A 21,153-nucleotide genomic window follows, 5' to 3' on the forward strand; every position below is an offset into this window, starting at 1 on the left:
TTCCACACGAGATAAATACGGCAAAAAAAAAGCAAGCAGCGCTACCAGAAGGAGCTGACCCAAAAAGCAAAGCAGGGTGAGTAAGGCAGTAAGGCCGGGTGTGGTCCGACAGAGAGCACCATCTGCAGTAAGAATAATTAAAAGCATACAGGGACATTTGAATGTGCAGGGTTGTGGCGTGGCTGGAATTGTTGTGCTTTGGTCTCCAGCTCTGGGAAGCATCTGTCTCAGGGTGTGAGTAAGAGAGAGAAGAGGGCGAGACAAGAGGCTTCGTTCAAATAAGTGACTCTCATTACCTCATTTCTTTGCTGAGAGAGAGCGCTACACTTCCAACAAGAGCCGGGATAATTCCTTTAATCACATACAAATTTCTAGCTTTGAAAATGACATGTCTGAACTGCAGTCAGTCATTGTGTTTGCAGACACATGTGGGGTTGGTAATCCTAAACTAACATGAAAACAATAGGGTGACTTGGTGAAATCGACAACAATGCCTCACATTCCTACGTCTTTAAAGGTGACGTATTAACAAATGTGCTTTTAATCAAAATGACCATTCTTAAAGCACGTAAATTATGTTGTATACAGTACGGCTCTAAAGTGGCCAAACTTCAGTCGAAACTATGAACATAAACAGAGACCTGGCAGCGCGAGTCCTGGAAACAGCAACATACAGTGAGTAAAGTCCAAAACGTAAACTCCAAAACACTTATTCATTGCACTACAGATAACCTGTGTTTGTCAAACCTACATATTGCATATTATCATATGTTGAAGTTAAATATTATAAACCCAAAAATGCTTTAAGAAATTTTGACTTTTTGATATACATGCTAGGAAACTTGATATCACAGATAGTACTAGCAGGCTACAAAATTTGTATGTACAGAACAAGTATACAAAGTATTTAAAACCTTAACCTTTTGCACAGGCAATGCATAACAGACAGATCCCATGACCTAATATACAAAACAGATTAAATCCATGTGATCATTCATTGAAACTACAAGTTAACATTTTTGGTTTGGCTTTATGAAAACGTTAGAGGTGCAATTTTCCAACAGTATTGTATTCCAGGCCATTTGTACTGCACTGTAATGCAGGGCCTAAAGGTTTTTAAAGAATTAAACAAGACACACATATGCAGATAAAACAGGTGACTATTCTGTCAGATGCGGACAACAGGTAATACAGCAGCCCACCGGAGTTCATGAGAAAAAGTACACCGCTATCACTGACTGAATCCAGACCTAAAAGCATCTCAAACAGACACATAAGAATTGTCAAATCTACATGTGACAATCAGATGTTTAACGGTCACAAAGATGCACCTTTCCTGTGGCTCAGTGATTAGAGAATGGCACTAGCAATGCCAAGGTCATGGGTTCGATCCAAGGGGATTACACATAGTCAGAAACAAATGTATAATAAAATACAATGCAAGTCGCTTTGTATTAAAACTTCTGTCAAATCCATAAATGTCAATGTAAACACCACTCTCGCCTGTACCCATCACACTGAAGACCAGCAACAGAACGCATAAGTTTGATCATATGATAATATCAACAGTTTTCCCCAGAGACAGGGAGTTCACATACAGTGACTGCGTCGTTGACTCCCTCTTCAGACAGCAATATGCAACTAATTAGGAAACACAAGCTGTGCCATACGCCATACTGTCCGTTATTAAATATATGTAACTATGTGACGACAAATGTAAAAATAAAACAAAAGAAAGGTTTTCGGTAAATTCTCTTATGTTAGAATTACTGTTAGACAACATTGTGGTGTAAAGATGTCCAAAAGATGTCAAATTGAGTGATGTAAATGTTTGCAAACAGTGACTTAAATTCCCTGTTTAAATAGGCACAAATACACCCATTACATGTGTTTTTGGACTCCCATAAAAATGTGTTTTGAAATGAGGGCAGAAAGGGCAATTGCACACTACAGGTACAAAGCATTTTTCGTTTGAAAACTCTGATGTTGATTTAAGGGTAAGTCTCAGAATCTAGAATACCAGGACATACAATTTGCACTACATTCTGATATACATAAAACTAATTCTGATTGTCACAATGTAAAAGCAATACGCGACTCGCTATCTGTTCCCAGCTATGCAAATTTCTTTGACGACAGCTCAATGCAGGATTCCAGGTACAAAGACTAATAAAAAAAGTTAAGAGAATGTCAAGTATTTACATGCAACTAATGCATTCAATTGAGCAGTAATCTCCTGACCATAACAAATCCCTCACTGATGCATCTTTCAGGTCAGATTTGGTTTCACGATTCAGCTGTACTTTTTTATTACTATACTGATGGAGAACATTTAAAATGCAGGGTTGCCTAGAAGTAATGGGATGCAAGAGGCAGAATTCTGGCTTAAAAAGTGGGTTCTACCTGAGCTGGATCTCTTAATACCTCCACCAATGTTAACCCCCCCCTAATTTTATACAAATACCAACAACACAACAAGGGGGACAGTGGCACCCATTGCAGTTAAAAAAGGCAACAGACACACCCCTGTGCTTAAGACAGTTGGGGGAGGATTCACATGCTGTTCTGTAGGACAACTGTATGTTTGTAAATGTATGGCGAGTGTGAGCTTGAGTCATATATTCACCATGTACTCAATTTGATTATTCTAAAGGAGACCTATGGTTAATCCGCAAAGAACAGCACATTCATTTTTGCATGGTGTACTAGAGTAAGCATACATTAATTATTAATCACGCAATTCTTGAATGTCAAATGCTTGTCATTTGTCAAGGCAGGTGTTTATATGTAAGCTTGAAATCTAGAGTTTCAAATAAATGCATTGCAATGTCACAGTATACGTTTTGAATTACATTTCTGGCAGATCAGTTGGAAGTTTACACCTGACATCATACGAAATTGATGTAACTAAATAAAATGTCAAACGTAGTCAAATCACAGGTTATTAAGAAATCCGCATCTACAGGACCTAACAGGTGCATCTTTACCATGTATTGACGTCCGACAACAAACCCGCATGACAAGTCGTTCTGAGACCCATCGCCATATTTACCATCACACAGAAGAAAATAAATCTCTAAAACTGAAAAGATAAACTTGAAGTTGCTCTATTATTTAAGTGGAACGGACGTAGAAAACACGCTTGAGATATAGTTACTGAAGTGTTATTACTGCCACTCAGGGTAAAAGATAAACATTTCACGAATATGTCGCATTTACAAACACAGATGACACGTACATACAGTACAGATGTCAGATCGAAGTCAACCCCCAAGTTTAATGTTACCAACAGTGCATAAGCCAGACACAGTCAGGATATATAAGATAAGCTTCGCCTCTTCGGCTAATATTTAGTTACGTATCAAGATCCACTTAGCTTACAAGCTAGCGACGTATCTTCCACTAGATCCTTCAAATGAAGTCCAGACTGTCACCAAGACCGACTAGGAACGTGAAGTAAAGCATGTTGCACTTTAAAGGGCATAAGCTAAAGTGGAAGCTAGTTGACAAACACGTGGATTGCCAAAATGTAACGATATTGGGAAAGCTAACTAGTAGACGATGGCGTTGCCCGCTGATGTTCACTTTAGGCCCAAATCGCAGCCTACGTCTCTGAGCCCGTGCTATGCTAAGCTAACTCGCCTCAATATTTAGGAAAGCGCAACTGGCAACGTGGGTAGAAAGAAACGCAGCAGAAATGGTTGCAAGCGTGTTTTAGTGCGAGGGTGTTTTAACGTCAATGTTGCCAATAGTAGGATTTGATCATTTGGCATCTTGAGATAAGGGATTAATTCGTATGGTTTTGGTGGGTTGGGAATGAAGCCTATTAACGCTGGCTGGAGTTAGCTAGCGCGTGATAGCATGCAAGCTAGCCACACTTTCCTGCTGGCTGACTCTCTCTCACCTCAGACACCTCATCCTCGTCGCTGCCGGATCCTGGGCCCGACGATAGCACAGCAGCAGCTGTGAGTTTGAAATCAAGTCTGTCTGTCGTGGGCCCGCCAGTCTCGCCGAACAAGCGTACTTTCTTGCCACCGACGCCGATCCCGAGGCCCCCGAGTCCGGCTCCTGGTGTAGCTCCAACCCCCATCCCTAACGCAGGGGAACGCGGAGTCACCGAGTCAATCTCGTCCTCGAAGCCGTCCGTCAGCATTGCCGTCCCGGCTACTGCATCCTGCATACTTTCCTAAATAATACGTATATTTGTGAAGGTAATGTTGTCTTATCACTTTCTTTGGGGTTATATTGTTATAAAATAATTACGTTTTACTTCAGAAAAATCCTCAAACTCTCCTGAAGCGAGAAGAGATTCTCTTTCCCCCAAGCCATTAACTTTCTAACAACCTACCCTACTTCGTTCCATTTGTGTATTGACCCGCCTCTGTTCAAAATATGCGGAGCCTATTGGGCGAGAGCGCTAAATATTGACATCTGATTGGCTGCGTTACATGCTACTCGAGCTAAAGCACGCGACGTCAAGTTTGGTTTACAGGAAGGCTTTAAGATTTAACGCCAGGAAACATCATTTAGTGAAGACGATTGGACGCGGCCACGCTTGTCACAAATTCCCGCCCTCTCTATACGCCTATTCTCGTCTTTTTCCAGAAAGTAGAGGTTAATTTGTTATCAGGAGGGTATTTAGAAAGTTTTATGGATTTTTTAAATGTTATGCTGTTAGAAATGTAATGCACGCTGCGCCACAAGGTGTTAGTTTATTAGGTCACTCAGTGTCAATACGTGATTTTTTTACTGAATATAATTTGTTATATATTGGTAATTATTCTATGGACGTTTTACAGTTACAGTGCGTCTGATAATAACCAACCATGATATTACATGACATGTCAGAACAACTGTGTCAATAACAGACTGTTGAGGGCGCGACCGACCTGTGTGAAGCAATACCCGGATTTTTGTGGACTTGTTATGGGAATTGTAGTCTTATTTTTAATGCGTATAAAGTGTAGTGCTTGGATTTAAAATCATGAAACTGTTAAAAGAATATATCAAACGTTTCGTGCTATTCCACAAGATCTTTAAATTGATTTCTCTCTACATTTTTAAGGACATTCTGTCATTCAGAATTAACATTATAGGGATGACTCTAAGAAAAAACTCTATATTTACCGGTGATAATTCAGGTTCCATGGTACAGATGTGTGTACATTGGACATGTTGGAATTGCAAATTTTGTTTGTTTTTCTGAATAAATGTTCATGACTCTAATGTTTGCCCTTATTTACTCTTTTGGAACACATTACATTTGCGTGTATTTGTGTACAGGATTTTCCCTGTTTTATTACACCATTCTATGGTTTCTGCAGAACAGTTTTTTTGCAATATGTTGGTAAACCAAACAACATTGTTCCCTTACATACATTGTATCAACAAAAATTGAGACATTTCTCAAAATATGTTTAGCATTTTACAGAATAATCATATCCAGGTTTTCAATGGCATGACGCTGAACAAATGAAGACTATTTTTTATTTTGGGGTTTATGCCTTTAAGGAGATAAAAGCCTGCGTAATTGATTTAATTTTTTTTACAAAAGTGGTGGAAAATAGGAGCACACGTTAGGATTGGATGGAGATGCTCTGAAGATAGAAGTTTATTACAGATACAATTTGTATTACAACACCAACAATGACCATATGACATGAAGAGGGCTGTATCCAAAACTGCAGAAGTGAATTATTTTATCCATGTATTTAATCTATATATCTATTCTGTACATTTAAAATGACATGGATGTCTAAGGTTTCCAAACTTTTTAACCAAAGAATTTCAATAATTTATTTAGGAACTTATAATTATAGTATAATGGTAGAATTTACATTTTGTACTTTGACAAAAAGCAGGGAATCATGCTAATTAAATATGTTGATTTACAGTTCTGCTCAAACGTACAACTGTAAATTGAAAGCCTCTGAAAAATGGTTTTGATGTAAATTGCTGTCGTTTCATTTATACATCTTATTTTTTCATTTACTAATGTCCTTCAGAAGATTTAAAAATACATAAATGTTTTTCAGGAAATTAAATGTATATTTTTTTACATAAAAACCATTTTCAGAGGTTTACACCCACCTGACTTTAAATGAATCATGTTGACTTTGTGGGCATCACTGAATGTTTCTATCTATTGTAATAGTTGTGTATGAGTCTCTTGATCGTCCTCAATGTAAAAAGAGGAATCTCAACATCATACAGTTACTGCTGGACATGAGTCAAATATTCAGAAATGCTGAAAAAGCAAAGATTGTGGAGGACCTGGGTGATTGTTTTGAAGATCAGTGGACAGTCTAATGACTCATGACAAACAAGAAACCCTTAAACAACTATGACTAACATAAAAACTGTCATTGATTGTTTAGGTAACATCATACAGTATGAAGAATCAGGGGTACGTTAACTTTTGCCCTTGGCAATTTTTTGAAATTCTGTTTTTATTCTTTAGTGTGAACTTAATGTTAACATTTACTTAGTGAAATAACTTGCTCTGGGCAAGAATACATAAAAAAAATCAACCTTAATTTTCAAAAATCCTCTTATTTTCCAAAGTTTCAGATTTTTCCAGATCTGCAAGGGGTATGTACAATTTTGAGCACAACTGTATAGGCATGTCATGACAAACAACTCAAATTCCACATGCTATTAACACAAAAGTCAATTAAGTCCTCCTGTGTATACATAGGTTTAATTATGTATAATGCATACTATATGCACATGCCACAGGTTACCCTTGTCATGATTAGTCTGTATTCAAGTGCTGAGAATTTTTTACACTTTGTTCTTGTATGTGGCTTTTTTCGTATTTTATTTGAATCAACGTGCCTATCTACTTCCAGAGTACTTTCTATGTGAATTAAAAAGGCTTATTTACATTTCTTGCTGTTAAAACTTTAAAAATCATGATTTAATAAAAACAAATAAATATGTACAACACGCGAGATACAAAAGCTAAACAAATAATTAATTTCAGGGGCATAACACTGATCAAGAAACTAGTGATAAATCACCAGTCTATATGCAAGCAGATGCTACATGGTCAGAAGTCCCTCACCTGAAAAAAAGAAAACACAGAACAGTGTTAAATTCTGTCCAAACATGATGATTCCAAAACAGTTTACAGTAAGACACAAAGTGATGCTCTAAATTAAAGATACTATTTATATCTTTGAAGAAATGTTTCCATTTGTCCACAGACCAAGAGACACTCACCTTTTCAATTACCCCTTCTTGTTTAATTCTGTCATTTTTAAAGTCCTCATTAACATCCAGGACCAATACAGGAAGGTCTTTAAGCGACTCAAAATCTACCCTGTAAACAAAATATCCATTTAGTGTACTGACACAAGTAAAAAAAACACTCACACACAAGTTAACACATTAACATAACATGACAACTAACTTTGTGGTTCGGTTGTACAGCCAACACTCGTGCTTATAATGTAACTTCTCCAGATAATCTAGTGGAATTCCCTGTTCCTCCTCTCGCCCTCTAAACTGAAGACGCTGCATACATCTCTGTAAAATATGCATATAATTAGTAACTGACTTTTATCATAAATGTCACATGTTTGATTAATGTACAAGAGTAGGTAGCAACCTCAGGATCTGCACGAAGGTAGATCATGGCGTCAAGCTCAATCTGAGACTCAAACTGAGTGAGGAGCCATGAATGCCAATCTTGGTAGATGGCATACTCAGTCTCATTCAAATCTCCAGACTCAAAGAGGTTGGAGGCGAACACATACCTGCAAATGTATAAAAACAATGCTTTAATATTTATGGTTAGTACAAATTCCTTAAAGGGATAGTTCACCCGAAAATGAAAATTCTTTCATCATTCACACATCCTGTCATTTCAGACCTGTATGGCTTTCTTTTTTCAGCAGAACACAAGAGAAGATAAATGGAAGAATGTTGATAACCGAACACCGGTGGCAGCCATTGACTTATTGTATGGACACAAAACCAATGCAAGTGAATGGCTGCCATTGCAGTTCAGTCAACAACATTTTTAAAAATATCTGCTTTTGTGTTCTGTGAAAGAAAGAAACGCATAACGGTTTGATGTGACAAGAGGGTGAGTAAAGGATGACAGAATTTTCATTTTCGGGAGAACTATCACTTTAACTACAGAGAGAATCTGGTATGTACCGGTCACTGTAGACAGAACGCTCAAAGAACTGGACAGGTTTCTCAGCCTGCTGAAGCTTGGCAGAAGGAGGCTGGAGTTGTGAACGGACACGACTCAAGCAGGCGTAGGTCTGGAAAGTGTAGGACCAGCGGCTGGGCTTGTCATATAACATCTGCAGCAGGTTCCCTCCACTCTTCTGTGAAGTGCTAAGCTCCTACAGTGACGTATACACAATATAAAGGCATTTAGAAAATCATTTGAGGCAAAGTTAAGAGGAAAATATATTATTTATAGTCATACCTCGTACTCATTCTCTGTGGTTTGCACATTGCACCACTTCCCGATGGGCTCAGGTATGACCTCCCATTCCTCTGAAGTACGCTCCAACATCCGCACAAAAGTTGACTTCCCAGCCGCTGAAACGAACAGGGTTTTAAAATTACATGAAGTAAAGCCTTATAAAATGTCTTCTTTATATGAAATGTCAAAAGCTTGCTATCAGAAAAACAAATATTAGTTAGTTGGGGGGTTTTGAGCTATTTTTTACTTAAATATGTTTGGCTACAAAACAAACTGTTCTAACGTTATTCTAATGTCGTATTTGTACTGGCATTGTTCTGTTCAAAAGCCACATTACGTTATAAAATCTATGTACAATTATTTTAACTTGTTTCGTTAGCAGTTACAAACGTTGAAATTTATAAAGAACATTAAACGTTATGACATTTAATGCATTAGTTTATAGATAATATCAGAAAATGGCTCTAAGAGTGTTTATGTGAATAATCACTCCGCACTTGGCGCCAACAAGACAACGGTGCAAACACAAGACATATTTTGATATAAACAACAAGAAAACCCCTCTGCAGCCACCTTCTCTCATAATACGCTTGTTTTAAGTATTATCTGTTTTTGACTTAAGTAACAGTTAGACAAATACAACGTTAGTTATTCAAACTTACCTATGTTTCCCTCTATTGAGACTTTCAAAGCCCTTTTTTCGAAACTAAGATCAGCTTCTAGCCTCGAACAAGATCTCTTCGGAGGAGTGGCCATAGTATTATAATGTATGAAAGACCTTTGTACACCGACCACCGCTTGTTTTATATATCAAATCCGTAAAACGCCTTTAAACTAGCTCAAATATATCGCCGCGCGCCTAAACAGTTTAATCTCATGTAGTTGAAATTCGCGGCAACTCTTCACATGACCAGTGGGTGGTGCTTTGAGGCGGCGGGCCGTTTGCTGATTGGTCAATTCAACAAAAGGACTGTTTCGTAAGTGTTGCGTTTACACGTCACACGTGGAAATATTTGTACAGAATGGGGTTAGTGGTTCCTTAGAAGCGCACTTTGTAAAAAGCACAGTAACGGTAATACTGTTAAACGTTTCCCGATTTATTTGATCTGAATGGCTGTTCAGTAAACAGAAACCTTCTGAATCCTTCTGAAACGCGCACTGTAGACTATTAATCCCGTAAAGGGAATAGGCTAGGGATGATAACAGCTATATTGAACACACCCTTTGTGTTTCGCAAATATCACAAAAGTGCAAACTCCTCTATTAAGTTGTAACACAGTTTAAAAATGCAAGGTTACTTGCGCAGTGTTTATAAAGATAACGTAAAGGTTTCTATATGAAAATACAACAAGGATACGTCGCATTTTTGTGAATTTTTTAGTTGACATCCGGCCAGTCTGACCAGCAGATGGCACCATGGGGCTAGACATCGCGTTTGGTAAATTAAAATGTTTATTGTCACATATTTTCAACATGTTAGTGTTTTTTAAATTTAGTCCAAATATCATCCAAAGTTATCTACCGCGCTGTCGTTTTAATTATTTGAAAGACTTTAACTGACAAATGCTATGTAAAGTAAAAGTATGAAGCCAGTGTTCACGCTGCAATGGCATTCAAACTTAACGACATACGTTATTTGGTAAAGGAGTAACTTTAATGTGAATTCACCGACACTGTTTTTAAGTTTAGTGATAGTTGCGTGTGACAGCAACATATGTGACGAGGTGGCCGAGTGGTTAAGGCGATGGACTGCTAATCCATTGTGCTCTGCACGCGTGGGTTCGAATCCCATCCTCGTCGACAAGTTTTGCAATTGGAAATATAGTATATAGTATCTTAGTTAATTTAAATGATATTGTTTGTATAGAGCTTGTCTGTACAACACTCCGCGTTGAATGTTCCGCCATGTTGGAAGGCAGGCTGCTAGTTCGTTCAATGGATTGTTTTGTTTATTCTTGTTTGATTAAGTAATATAACTATGGTAGGTCGGTCTTGCTGTATTAAAGACTACAATTAATTATTTAAATTATGTGTTTATAAAACTATAAACGCTATGAATTAATTATTTACTTAAGTATATACATATTTTAAATATGTGCATTATTTTTATAGTATAATATTTAAAATATTTACACATCATGGCTATCTTTGTTACATAAAGTGTAAATTTGTTGAGATGTTTGTAACTGTTATTTTAACGTGTCCATGGTATTTTACCAAAATTGTTTAATGTGTATGTATTTAATCACATTGCTAATTTTGAAGGCAGTATAAAACCTCTTTTTGTTCCTTCTCTGTATGTTCCTTCAAAAAATCTACCTTTATTTGTTTTTCTGAAAACTGACTTTGCCTTGTATAAGCTTTATTTGCAACAGTTGCTGATGTAGTCATATTAATGGAGACTCTTTTCAATAAATCCACGCATTTTAACCAAAAAATTTATTGACTACTATTTATGTGTCGGAATTCTCTCAGTATTGTAATTTATTGTACAGAAATTAAACAAAATAACTTGATTTTTTTCTATTTCTCTATGGAGGACTTGAAAGACCAAAGAAGCTACAATGAAACAACAAACCTTTAGAAAAGAAAATTTTGTTAAAAGTTAAGCCTTTATTAAAACATATTTTAATAATTTGTTAAAAAAAATTTGATCGTTAAAAAGCCTAAAATATCTGAAATGTCAGACAGCGACAACTACTGATGTAACTGTGACTGTACAACACAAAAAGGCTTAACTGCAATCGCTGAACGTATGCTGAAAGTTAAATCAATGAGACAGAGACAGAGAGCAACAATTACCTACAATTACTTTTTTGGAAAAACAAGAATTGTTGCTTAACAAAAAACATAGTGATTTTGTTTGCTGCAACCATTACTGTTATATTTTCTTTAAACTAATGATACGACAATTTTGGTAAAGTATTATGAAGTGATAAGTAAGAGATGCATTAAATTAAGAAGTGTGTCTAATATAAATGACAAAAGATAGTTCATAAACAGATTTAGTAACATACTTTACTGTTGGGGGTGCTGCTACATAACATGTGTGACTTCATTTTTTTCTAGTTGAAGGCTTCATCATATGAAACGGAGTTGCATGCAAAATTTTGTCTCACTTTCCACAAAATCTCTGTTGCACATTTCTATTTACACTACTATTTTGCCATTTACGGTTACTGCTCAACTTGCATTTGAAAATAAAGTCATTCTTTGTGTTCCACAGTATCCTACAGAATGCCGAAGTGAAAACAGCTTGACAAAGTCCAGAGTCACTTCTGCTTGACAAAGTCATGATAATTCATCACTCAAGCTCGAGATTTTGCAGTGTTTGGCTTTTCTGGCTTGGAGGTGGTGGCCCAGCGGTAACAGTCTGTTACGCTTTTGTTCCGGGGCTCTACAGCACAGCTGGTGCAATAAACAATGGCTAGTGCCAACATGACCACAATAAAGACGCAGAGGGGCACTAGCAGTGCCACAAGCAGCCAGCTTTTATCATGCTTCTTCTGCTGTTCCGTCCCTGATGCTGATGCCAGCGTACCCTCAGGTGTTTGTGATGCTGCTGGGGTGAGCACAACAAAATCTCTATTCTTTGGTTTTGGAGTTGAAGCGATGAGTCTGTTGTCCTCAAAGGTCCTTGCATCTGTTGTATCACCATTGGGATTCATTTCCTCCTCATTCAACCACAGTTTAGCATCCTCGTCATTTGAATCAGCATGTGCAGAAGTTGTCGTGTCCATCCAAATATGAGATGAATGTGATTTGGAGGATGCTTCTTCAGATAAATCAGCTTCCTGGGTGGTCATATCTCTTTCCTGTTCTGTCTCTGCAAACCAGTTTAAATAAGTAGGAACCCAATCTATGCTTGGAGAATCTGTTAACCACTCCGGAGGACTGGCATCTGTTACTAGTTCAGAGGGTTCGTTTAATGTCGCATCGGCCGATACAGTGGTCAGGTGTTCGACATCATCTTCGATTGGCCAACAGTTGTACCGGTCCTCCTGCAACAGATAGCCGTCCTCACAAAGGCACTCGAATCCACCTTCCAAATTTCTGCAAATCTGATGGCAAATGTTTGGAATTTCACACTCGTCGGCATCTTCACACTGATCCGGATCTTCACCATTCGAAGAGAATCCCTCATGACAGCTGCACACGTAGGAACCGGGCAGGTTCTCGCACAAATGATCACACTTTCCCTCCATGCATTCATCCACATCCAGACATTCTCCAAACTCAGTGGGAAGATAGCCGTCATTGCACAAACACTCGAATGTACCAAGGGTGTTGACGCATACCTGCGGGCATGGTTGCTGCAAGCACTCGTCTATATCAAGACAGTTCTGACCGTCATCCGACAGGAGGAAACCCTCAGGACACTTGCACCGTTGACCCTGAGGAGTGACCTCGCACTCAAATTCACAGTTTGCAGTTTGGCAAGGGTCAGAATGCTGGCAGGACTTACCATCCTCTACCAGCTCGTAATTCTCAGAGCACTCGCAGAAGTAATGTTTATCCGTGTTTACGCAGTAATGCTCGCAGCCACCGTTTTCATGTTCACACCAATCTTTTGAAACAATGTCGGTGCAGAGCGGGGCATCCTTAGACCACCCAACACTCCCATCTTCCCTCAGCATGCAAAGCACCGACTGGTCTTCCTTCTCACCATCAGGACACGGGACGGTGGCCACAGTTCCGAACGGGATGTGGGTAAGAACAGTGCTGACCATGTGAAATGGGGTGGTGTACAGTGCAGGTCCCCCTCCCTCTTTCTGAAGAGCCGGGCACATGCCTTGGTAAGAATAACGGCAGAGGAAACCATCCACAGCCACTGTGCAAGAGCCGTCCAGCCATTTGAAGTTGTTCTGGTCACTGCCACTTCTGTCAGCGGTGTTGTAAGTAATGACCACACAGCGGTGGGCAGCACACGCGTTGGACACGTCATCCCGTTGCCAGTTTGTGTACTGCGTTTCCTGGTCTCCGGTGATCCAGGTGAAGCCCCTCAAAGGACGTGTGGCCGAGCACTGCCGAGGCTGGCGCTGGAGACCGATCCACAGCCTGATTCTGGGTCGAGGGGCACGTCTTACCCCTGATGATAGCAACTCGTGGATCAAGGATGCCTCCTCCGGTCGTTTAACCGTTGCCAGGTTTCCCCCTTTATCCTTGCAGATCCTCCAGGACTCACGGAAAGTCTTGCGCTGGAGGTGAATAGAGTAGCATCCCTCTGCGTTGCACACACCGTCCCGCTCTTGCATGTTCTGTCCTGTAGCTCCATTAGACCAATACAAATATAGCAGACCGAAGAGAAGGCAACGATATGCAGGAAGGAATTTTGTAAAAGTCCAGGTGTCCATTCTTGTTTTCTATGTTAGTCAATGGTTTGCCTCAATCGCCTGCAGTGTTTTTCTTCTAATGTTTTTAATTTACCTATAAGCTCACTGAAACATCTGGTCTCTCTGCACATGAGATGACTTCTGTCTGCAGCAGGGAAACAGAGAAGGAGGGTACAGACATTTGTTTTTGGAAGAGGGGGTGGGTAATGAGTGATCCGACTTGAGGGGGGAGATTCAGCCTGTGGTTTTTCCTTTGTGCCGTATGGTTTTCATAAGTCTTTTTAAGAAAATAGTTTGTGACCCTCCCCAAGCCCAAATCTCCCCCCACTCATCCATCCAATCAGTTGAACATTCATCCAACCTGAACATTTTATCCAGCTCATCCTCATCATATTTCTAAGCTTTCCATTCTTTTCTATCTTATTCTTGCTTGTCTGCTCTGTTTTCTTTCAATAAAGAATAAAAATGATGCTTCTGAAGTGAGGGAAGATTTAATTATTTGACTCAATGTGATGTTGCCCATTCTGTAATGCATCAGTAAACATAATGTTTGATTCGGTATGAACCAGTCAGTGTACAAAACATATGATAATGATGCATTGCAAGGTAGAAAGTGCATTATAAAGCCATGAGATGAGCTTATATTTATATTGAAATTAACCATTGTAAAAAGTTGCTGATTAAATATGTGAGAATATATAATTTTTTTCTCACAGTGGTAATAGCTTCACAAGGGGTCAAGATTTCCCCTTGAAGACACGAAAGTGTTTGTCTAAGACCACAACTTTAAATGTTCTCAAACACACATTCTCACACGATTCAGACATATCTGGTTGTTAGTATTAAGTCAAAGATGGATATGTAAAGACATTACTTAAATCTACAATTTTTATGTATCATTTCAATGTTTAATATATATGCAGAAAACTATATTTCTCATTGTTAGTTCATGTTAGTTAATGCATATACTAATGTTAACAAATACAACCTTAATATAAAGTTTTACTGTTTATTATTATTTGGATACACACTTCAAAGAAGCTTTACAAAAAATGACCTTGATTTTTTAGCACCCTTAAACAAAGGGCAATGAAAATATATGTTTTTTTGTGTAGGTGGAGGGGAAAAAACCTTGAGAGAACACATGGATATCAGACCTTGCTGCAGGGCCAAAGTTATCACAGAAGCCAACAATTCAACAGCAACGACTGCTTCTCTTTATTTCTTCGTCTCTGACCTTCTCATACATATACAGATTTAATCTGTTTCAATTACTACACGTAAAAGATTCCCAGCCCCCTCCCTTATTTCTTCCCAATCTCTTGATAATTTATTTCTCTTAACAAAAAGGCACCTTTCTGAAATCCTTCCCAGAATTCTTATTGAGCTAATCCTATTCAAACAAGTCTGGCCTGGTTTAGACTTTCCTCTCTTTTAAACTCAAACAAGGTCAAATTCAGAATGTACAGAATTCAAGGACTGTAAAACAAATACATTTTGTAAAACCATGGCCATCCTATACAGAAATTATACATCTGAGATAAATTTTTGTTTACATAACCCTCCAAGGACACAAATCTTTTTTCCTTTCAATTCTCCAGATGTTCCCACTGAACACATCTGCCTGCAATTCGACGTTAAACGTTAAGATTTGCATCTCTCTCAGTGTGAGATAAGGCTTTGAGATCAGAAAGACTGGAAGCTGAAACTGTCTCGCTGCTCTAGTGTTTTATAGTTTGGAGCGGTCCCATCGTGTGCCGTCTGAGCAGCATATCAGTGTTTCAGCTGAACAATTTTTTCCACCACTGGCTCTCAGTTAAACAGATCCGATTGCCAAACTCACTTTATTTCATCAGTTAAATCTGCACAGCTTGAAAACGTTCACTGAGTCAATTTCTATAACATTGAGAAGCTGTTTGTACTTTTATTTAACAGCTCTCATTATACACTTGTTGAAACTATTTTTAAGTATAACCTGTATAACTTTTTCATTTCAGTGCATGTACAGTTTTCAGCTGAGCAGACAGACATGAGCCGAGATGTTTATTCAGTCAACAAAGGAAATGCTGAAATCAGATCGGCCCACTCCTCCAACTCTTTTCAACACAAATAAATAGTGGACATGAGTGTTGCAGAGGGTCAGTTCCTGACCGGCGTCTGCAGATTTTATCAATCGGAATCTACCCCAGTAGAGGCTATTTCTGCTACTTATGCATTTTCTCTTGATCTTTACAAAATCTTTTTAAGACTAACATGCATTAGATGCAAAAGAAAAGCCTTGACAGTAACTGCTTTGTGAATTTTTGCTGATCTTGCGGATTTGTCTAAAAATGTAACCACTTAGTTAAACAGCTACTGCTTGTCATTTAAAGCACACCTCCACATTTTACCATGCAATTTGTTAACTTTATACGTCACTAACAAAGGATGTTTTTGTGTTTGTTCCCAGCAGAACCAGTCTCAACGTATGCACATAAAGGGATGTGCCCTAAGGGAAATACTGATGAGAAATGCTGTATAACTGTGGTTGCTCATTCTGGAAGGGGGTTTGCTTTGACATCCTGCCTCCCCTGTTCTTGATACCGTTTAGAGATCGGAATGCCCTGAAGAAATGTCTGCACTTATTCAATCTATCTTCAGTCTTTCACCTTTAAATGACTTATTCCTTTTTTAATTTCCTACACCTCACAGTGTCACCAGATGTTTAGGAAGCTGCGTTGACATCGTGCCATTTTGATGCTTTGTGCTCTTTCTGTCATTTCAAGATCTAATGGGTCATTTGGAGCATTTGAAATTCATGTAAACGTGTTAAGGAATCAATTTAAAAAGTGTTGGTGGAAGGAGGTTAGGAAAACTAGAAGTTTATGGGTCATGTAACTCCAATCTAATCCAGAATGCAGACTGAGTCTATATTTCATTCTGTCATTTGCAGAGTCAGGGATTGCAAACGCTGTGATTACGTTATTCCTTGATTCCTTTCAAACAAATCGTCATTAGTCCTTTTATACAAAATGATAAAATGAATAAAGAACATAAATCTTACATTTTTATTAGTTTTATGGTAGAACAGCAGACTAGTCTAGAGCTTAACTTCACTGAACTCTCCACATCTGGTTTCTTCTTTCATCCACGTTTATTCTAGTCTTAGCCCTGGACTCCTCTGTCCTTTCTGTTTTTTTAATTATAGTTTCTATCTGTAGGAGGCTTTGATCCATTAAACCATCTCACTCAGGTCCTCACACCAGGTATGAAGGTCTTCAATGACTTTTACATTCTTTATTACCTGAGCTCTCTTCTTTCTGATGATGTGTATTGCATATGCCGGCACCGCTGTGTCTGATCTATATAGCATCTGTTCATTCTCTCTGTGGATGAGCTTACTTGGCTTAAAAAACCTTCACACATTCCTTTTCTTCCTGCTGTGTCTTTGTTGTAGACCCTTCAAAATAGTGATGCTTAAAAATCAAATCACAGAAATGTCTTTCTGAACATCAAAATCATTCTACAGTCTAGACAACCCAAAAATAGTTGGTCAAGGCAAAAACATAAAGTATCTTCTACAAATAAAAACTTCAAATTGAGCATTTGGTGTCTGCTGGGTAGTCCATGACCTTAGGGTCCTGACAGCATCTCATTGATCCCCTCGGAATAAGAGCGCTGGCGGGCTCAGTATCTGGTTACATCGCTAACAAAAGTATAACTATGTTGAGGTCAGACGTTCAGTCATTTCTGCTACTGCTGGAATCCTCCACTGCCTAAAAATTCTTGATTTACTGCCACTAGATGCATTCCCGTTGCTTTCAGTAGCAGTTTATAACAAGTCCCATACTATAATTCCACCTCACTTCAATTATGCAATAACATATTTCAGCCTATACAAAGACAGACCGTACAGAGAGACCAATAAAGGCCACCAGGAGAGGTGTGAGGGTTAATGAGAACAATCTGGAAATCTTGATGGTACAGTAAAAGGCTCGATCATTTTTAAGCAGGTGGTCAAAAGAAAGATAAAATAAAAATATTTGCCTTGCCATGAGCAGCACTTTCATTGCACGTCGACATACGTTATGCTAAATCAGTACGTCAATGAAAATGAGCTGTAGGTAAACAAAGTGTCAAGTTGAACTTTAATTCAATATGTACAGATGTAATGAGTTCCATGGTTTGTTTATTGACTCAGAGTGCAACGGCTGTCACACATATGCTTCCCTTACAGATGCCTCTATGCAGGAGGCACCAGCGACACATATTGAAACTATTAGTCAAGACCACGTGGAAAACTAATTCAGCAGAATGTAATCCCAAGATTTTTTCACCTTCGGCTACACAATAACTGCATAGACTTTTTCACCTCTCCGGGCTAGCTATGAAACAGACCACTTCCTCAATCTTGAATTACCCCCTATTTATTATAAAGAACAATGGTATACATGAGTCACATATCTGCAGGATACAGTGCACAGACCCCTTTGTGGCTGTTTTTTCATTCAACCCATTTAACATTGTGGAACTGGTGGTTGAAGACAAAGCCACATCTTAGAAAGGATTTAACAAGTACCAGTTACCCGTGTCTCACAACGTGCAGAAAAAGGATTGGGTTAACGTCAAGCAACGTTGATCTTTAAAAACTGAGATGTTGAAAATATGTGGCCTGTTTAATCTGTAAAGCCAAGAACGGAATGTTGTTGGTTTTCATGAAATTAAATGTAACTAAATGGGGAAATCGGGAATGATATGGCATGCTTGTGGTGTGTTTTGCATGTACAACAAGATTCTTCTTCACTTAGGCTATTTAAAAAAGAAAGTATGGAGAAACAAAACAATTATTGAGGAGATGAAAGATTTTTTCAACAACAACATCAGTTTACTGATGTAAACTGTGGATATCCTGTCATTACATAGAAAAACCATTAAAGGTTTCCTTTTAAATCACTTCAGATTCCCTTGAGTCCATCAGTCTGTTTCCTACAGAGCGAATGAGAAGTCGGCAACAACAGTTACAGTAAATAGAATGGATTCTTAGTAATGTAGGTCCATTCATAACCATTCAATGTCACTCATAACCTAATTGAGATTCCTGGTCTATCAACCATCTTTCTCAACTAATTACTTTGCAGATAAATGCAGAGTCAGCCAAAGTCTACATGACAACTGCATATCAGGGAACGTCTGAAGTGTGAGCAGACGTGGAAAATGAATTAAAGACGATTGGATAGTCCAAATTTAACAGGCTAAATTGCTGCAAAAGAGAGCAATAAATGAGGAACGTTCTGAAACGGGGAGAGAGCGAGTCATGATGTATAAACTGATGGAAACAGTAAAGTTATACTCTCACTATTTCCATGAACTTTGTCTAGCAGTAAGCAGCACACTGACTTCAACCAAACTGCAATATTCACGATCCTATTGTCAGTTAAATTAAATCAATATGTTATTGCATAAAGTTTTTAAAATGCTTAACGCTGCGGTCTTTCTTTTATTGCATGCATTAAAATGTGTTTTCCTTGGTCGACAGCACAGTCAAGCTTCTTTTTCTTTTCTCTTATATAACAAAAAATTGTTTAAACAAAATGACAAATAAATGACTGATGCACAAAATAAAACGACGTTTGGTTTCAGACTACACCAGCTAGCGCTATATTTCAACAGCACGGATGGTTTTGTTATTCAAACTGCCAATGGAAAACCATATTCCCATGAGACCAATGAAACACACATGTGAATATATAACAGCAGAATGGTGAACACATTAACAATTGGTAGAAGTTCCGGCAGCCAGGAGATCATGCTTAAGAGGATCAGAAAATAATAGCTGCCCTCATAAAATACATTGGACTCCCAGCTATTGCACCTGGGGATGACGATTCATCATGGAAAATTTCTGACTGCCTAAAATCGTATGGTCTGGATGTACTGTACAGCTTATTTAGTGAATAATTGTGTGCAGAGCTTGATATAATTTTCTAAATCTAGATTATTATGTTGTTCCTATAGCTTTACTGAGGATGTGATGCCAAGTATATGGGTTTGACTCCCACACAAAAATATATAAATCGATCAAATGAAGATTTTAAACTCAGTTGTTTTGAATAAAAGCATCTCCAAATGGTGCACCGAAAACCATAACCTAAGATACAAAAATAATAATAATTTGGAAGACAAGACAATCTACCCTACTGAATTCCTTAACTCCATGCCTATGTAAGGGTCAGCGTAGATGAACCAAAGGGCAACGCTTTTGTTTGGAGAACGATAATAAACTTCAGACAGCCCCGTGTATCCCGCTGCGCCTCTCTTGTTACGGCTCCCAGATAGCTGCATTTGGGTTTCCAGAATCCCTGAGGAGAACGCTGGAATTAAACTTTCCTGGAGCCTCAGCCTACCTCAACAGAGCAGAACCGGTCGGAACGCTCCAAACACACAGAGGAGAAAAAGAGTTCAGGTTTTTCATTCTCAAAGTCGTTCTGCTGACACGTATTCAGACTTTAAGATACTTTCGAATTCACTGCTTTTTTTTTTTAACTCATTTTGTTAAGCACTGAGGGGATCGATTGTGAATTATTGTTGGAAGATTGACAGCTGCAAGCTAGGCAAATATTTGATGCCAACCATATGGTCTGAAATGAAATACCCTGGAAGCCCAACATTCCATAGAAATATGTACTTGGCAGGAATGGCCGTGTAGAAGACTTCTGTGACCGGAGACATTTCACACGTCCAAAAACACAGGAGAAATCTTTTAGAATTGCAGGAAAGGTTTTGCACTAGCCAGATAAAAAAAACATATTTGACAAAACATAAACTAGATAGACAGTCTAGCGGATATCAAATCATCGGAGATCACAATTAGCAAGTTGATAATGAGCGTCTGTGGAGATCACACCATTTCAAAGTATCGTCAACTCTGTGTATCTGTTTGTTATGATAATGCCTCAATGGATATGTTCTCCATGGCACCTATATTTATAGGCATAGCCTGATAAAACTACATCCATGGAACTACAGCTTGTTTACAATCTATATTTTAAATCCAATATTTCCAAAATATTAATGATTTTCGAGTACTACGGAGTGTACTCTGAGATTGTATTGAGAACCCATCTTATCTGCTACATTTATAAGATCTGGTAGTTAAACAGCTGATAACTGTATTTAAAAAACACATGAAAAAACAGGAAGTGAATCAGAGGTTGTAAAAATAAAACATTTGAAAGGATGTCTGAAAACTGACCACAAAAAAGCAAAGAAATGAAAAATGACAATGATGTCTAGGAGCCTAATTACGGTGATGAATGTGTGGGGTATTTGAAGAGTGCCTTGCATTCGGTCAGGCTTCATTCATTGTTTTTCATTCATTAAAAACCGACTGATCTC

General features: G+C 38.4%; 3 protein-coding genes and 1 non-coding gene across 10 annotated transcripts in view; 1 reads left to right on the forward strand and 3 right to left on the reverse strand.

Annotated features, from left to right (window-relative positions):
- Window positions 1-4,358, reverse strand: part of ankhd1 (ankyrin repeat and KH domain containing 1) — a 29,249-nt gene extending 24,891 nt beyond the window's left edge. For 5 of the 7 annotated variants that reach the window (XM_056730762.1, XM_056730759.1, XM_056730761.1 and 2 more), the window contains exon 1: window positions 3,905-4,336. In XM_056730762.1, the coding sequence (XP_056586740.1) occupies window positions 3,905-4,180 (276 nt within the window). In that variant the 5' untranslated portion in view covers window positions 4,181-4,336. Of the gene's footprint in view, window positions 1-3,904 lie in introns of all 7 variants that reach the window. The other 2 variants (XM_056730756.1, XM_056730757.1) reach the window with 2 other exon arrangements.
- Window positions 4,359-5,587: 1,229 nt separating this feature from the next.
- Window positions 5,588-9,329, reverse strand: zgc:110540 (deoxynucleoside kinase). Its single transcript, XM_056731301.1, has 6 exons — window positions 9,109-9,329; window positions 8,447-8,562; window positions 8,167-8,360; window positions 7,613-7,760; window positions 7,415-7,530; window positions 5,588-7,324 (listed from the first exon to the last, which is right to left on the reverse strand). Exons 1-6 carry the CDS (start codon window positions 9,200-9,202, stop codon window positions 7,063-7,065), a joined length of 930 nt encoding a protein of 309 aa, XP_056587279.1. The 5' UTR covers window positions 9,203-9,329; the 3' UTR covers window positions 5,588-7,062.
- An 835-nt stretch (window positions 9,330-10,164) lies between these two features.
- Window positions 10,165-10,246, forward strand: trnas-gcu (transfer RNA serine (anticodon GCU)). Its single transcript has one exon. It is a non-coding gene; the product is annotated as a tRNA-Ser (tRNA).
- Window positions 10,247-11,012: 766 nt separating this feature from the next.
- On the reverse strand, window positions 11,013-14,009 carry cd248b (CD248 molecule, endosialin b). Its single transcript, XM_056731489.1, has one exon. It carries the CDS (start codon window positions 13,798-13,800, stop codon window positions 11,755-11,757), a length of 2,046 nt encoding a protein of 681 aa, XP_056587467.1. The 5' UTR covers window positions 13,801-14,009; the 3' UTR covers window positions 11,013-11,754.
- Window positions 14,010-21,153: the final 7,144 nt, after the last annotated feature.

This window comes from Triplophysa dalaica, chromosome 19 (assembly GCF_015846415.1).
Source record: "Triplophysa dalaica isolate WHDGS20190420 chromosome 19, ASM1584641v1, whole genome shotgun sequence".
NCBI classification, from domain to species: domain Eukaryota; kingdom Metazoa; phylum Chordata; class Actinopteri; order Cypriniformes; family Nemacheilidae; genus Triplophysa; species Triplophysa dalaica.

Coding starts and splice junctions, on each gene's coding strand:
- zgc:110540 (XM_056731301.1), bottom strand. CDS start 9,202: ATGGCCACTCCTCCGAAGAGATCTTGTTCGAGGCTAGAAGCTGATCTT. Junction 7,761..8,166: donor CGTTCTGTCTACAGTGACCG/GTACATACCAGA, acceptor ATACATTTGCAG/GTATGTGTTCGCCTCCAACC. Junction 7,531..7,612: donor ACCTTCGTGCAGATCCTGAG/GTTGCTACCTAC, acceptor CATATTTTACAG/AGATGTATGCAGCGTCTTCA.
- cd248b (XM_056731489.1), bottom strand. CDS start 13,800: ATGGACACCTGGACTTTTACAAAATTCCTTCCTGCATATCGTTGCCTT.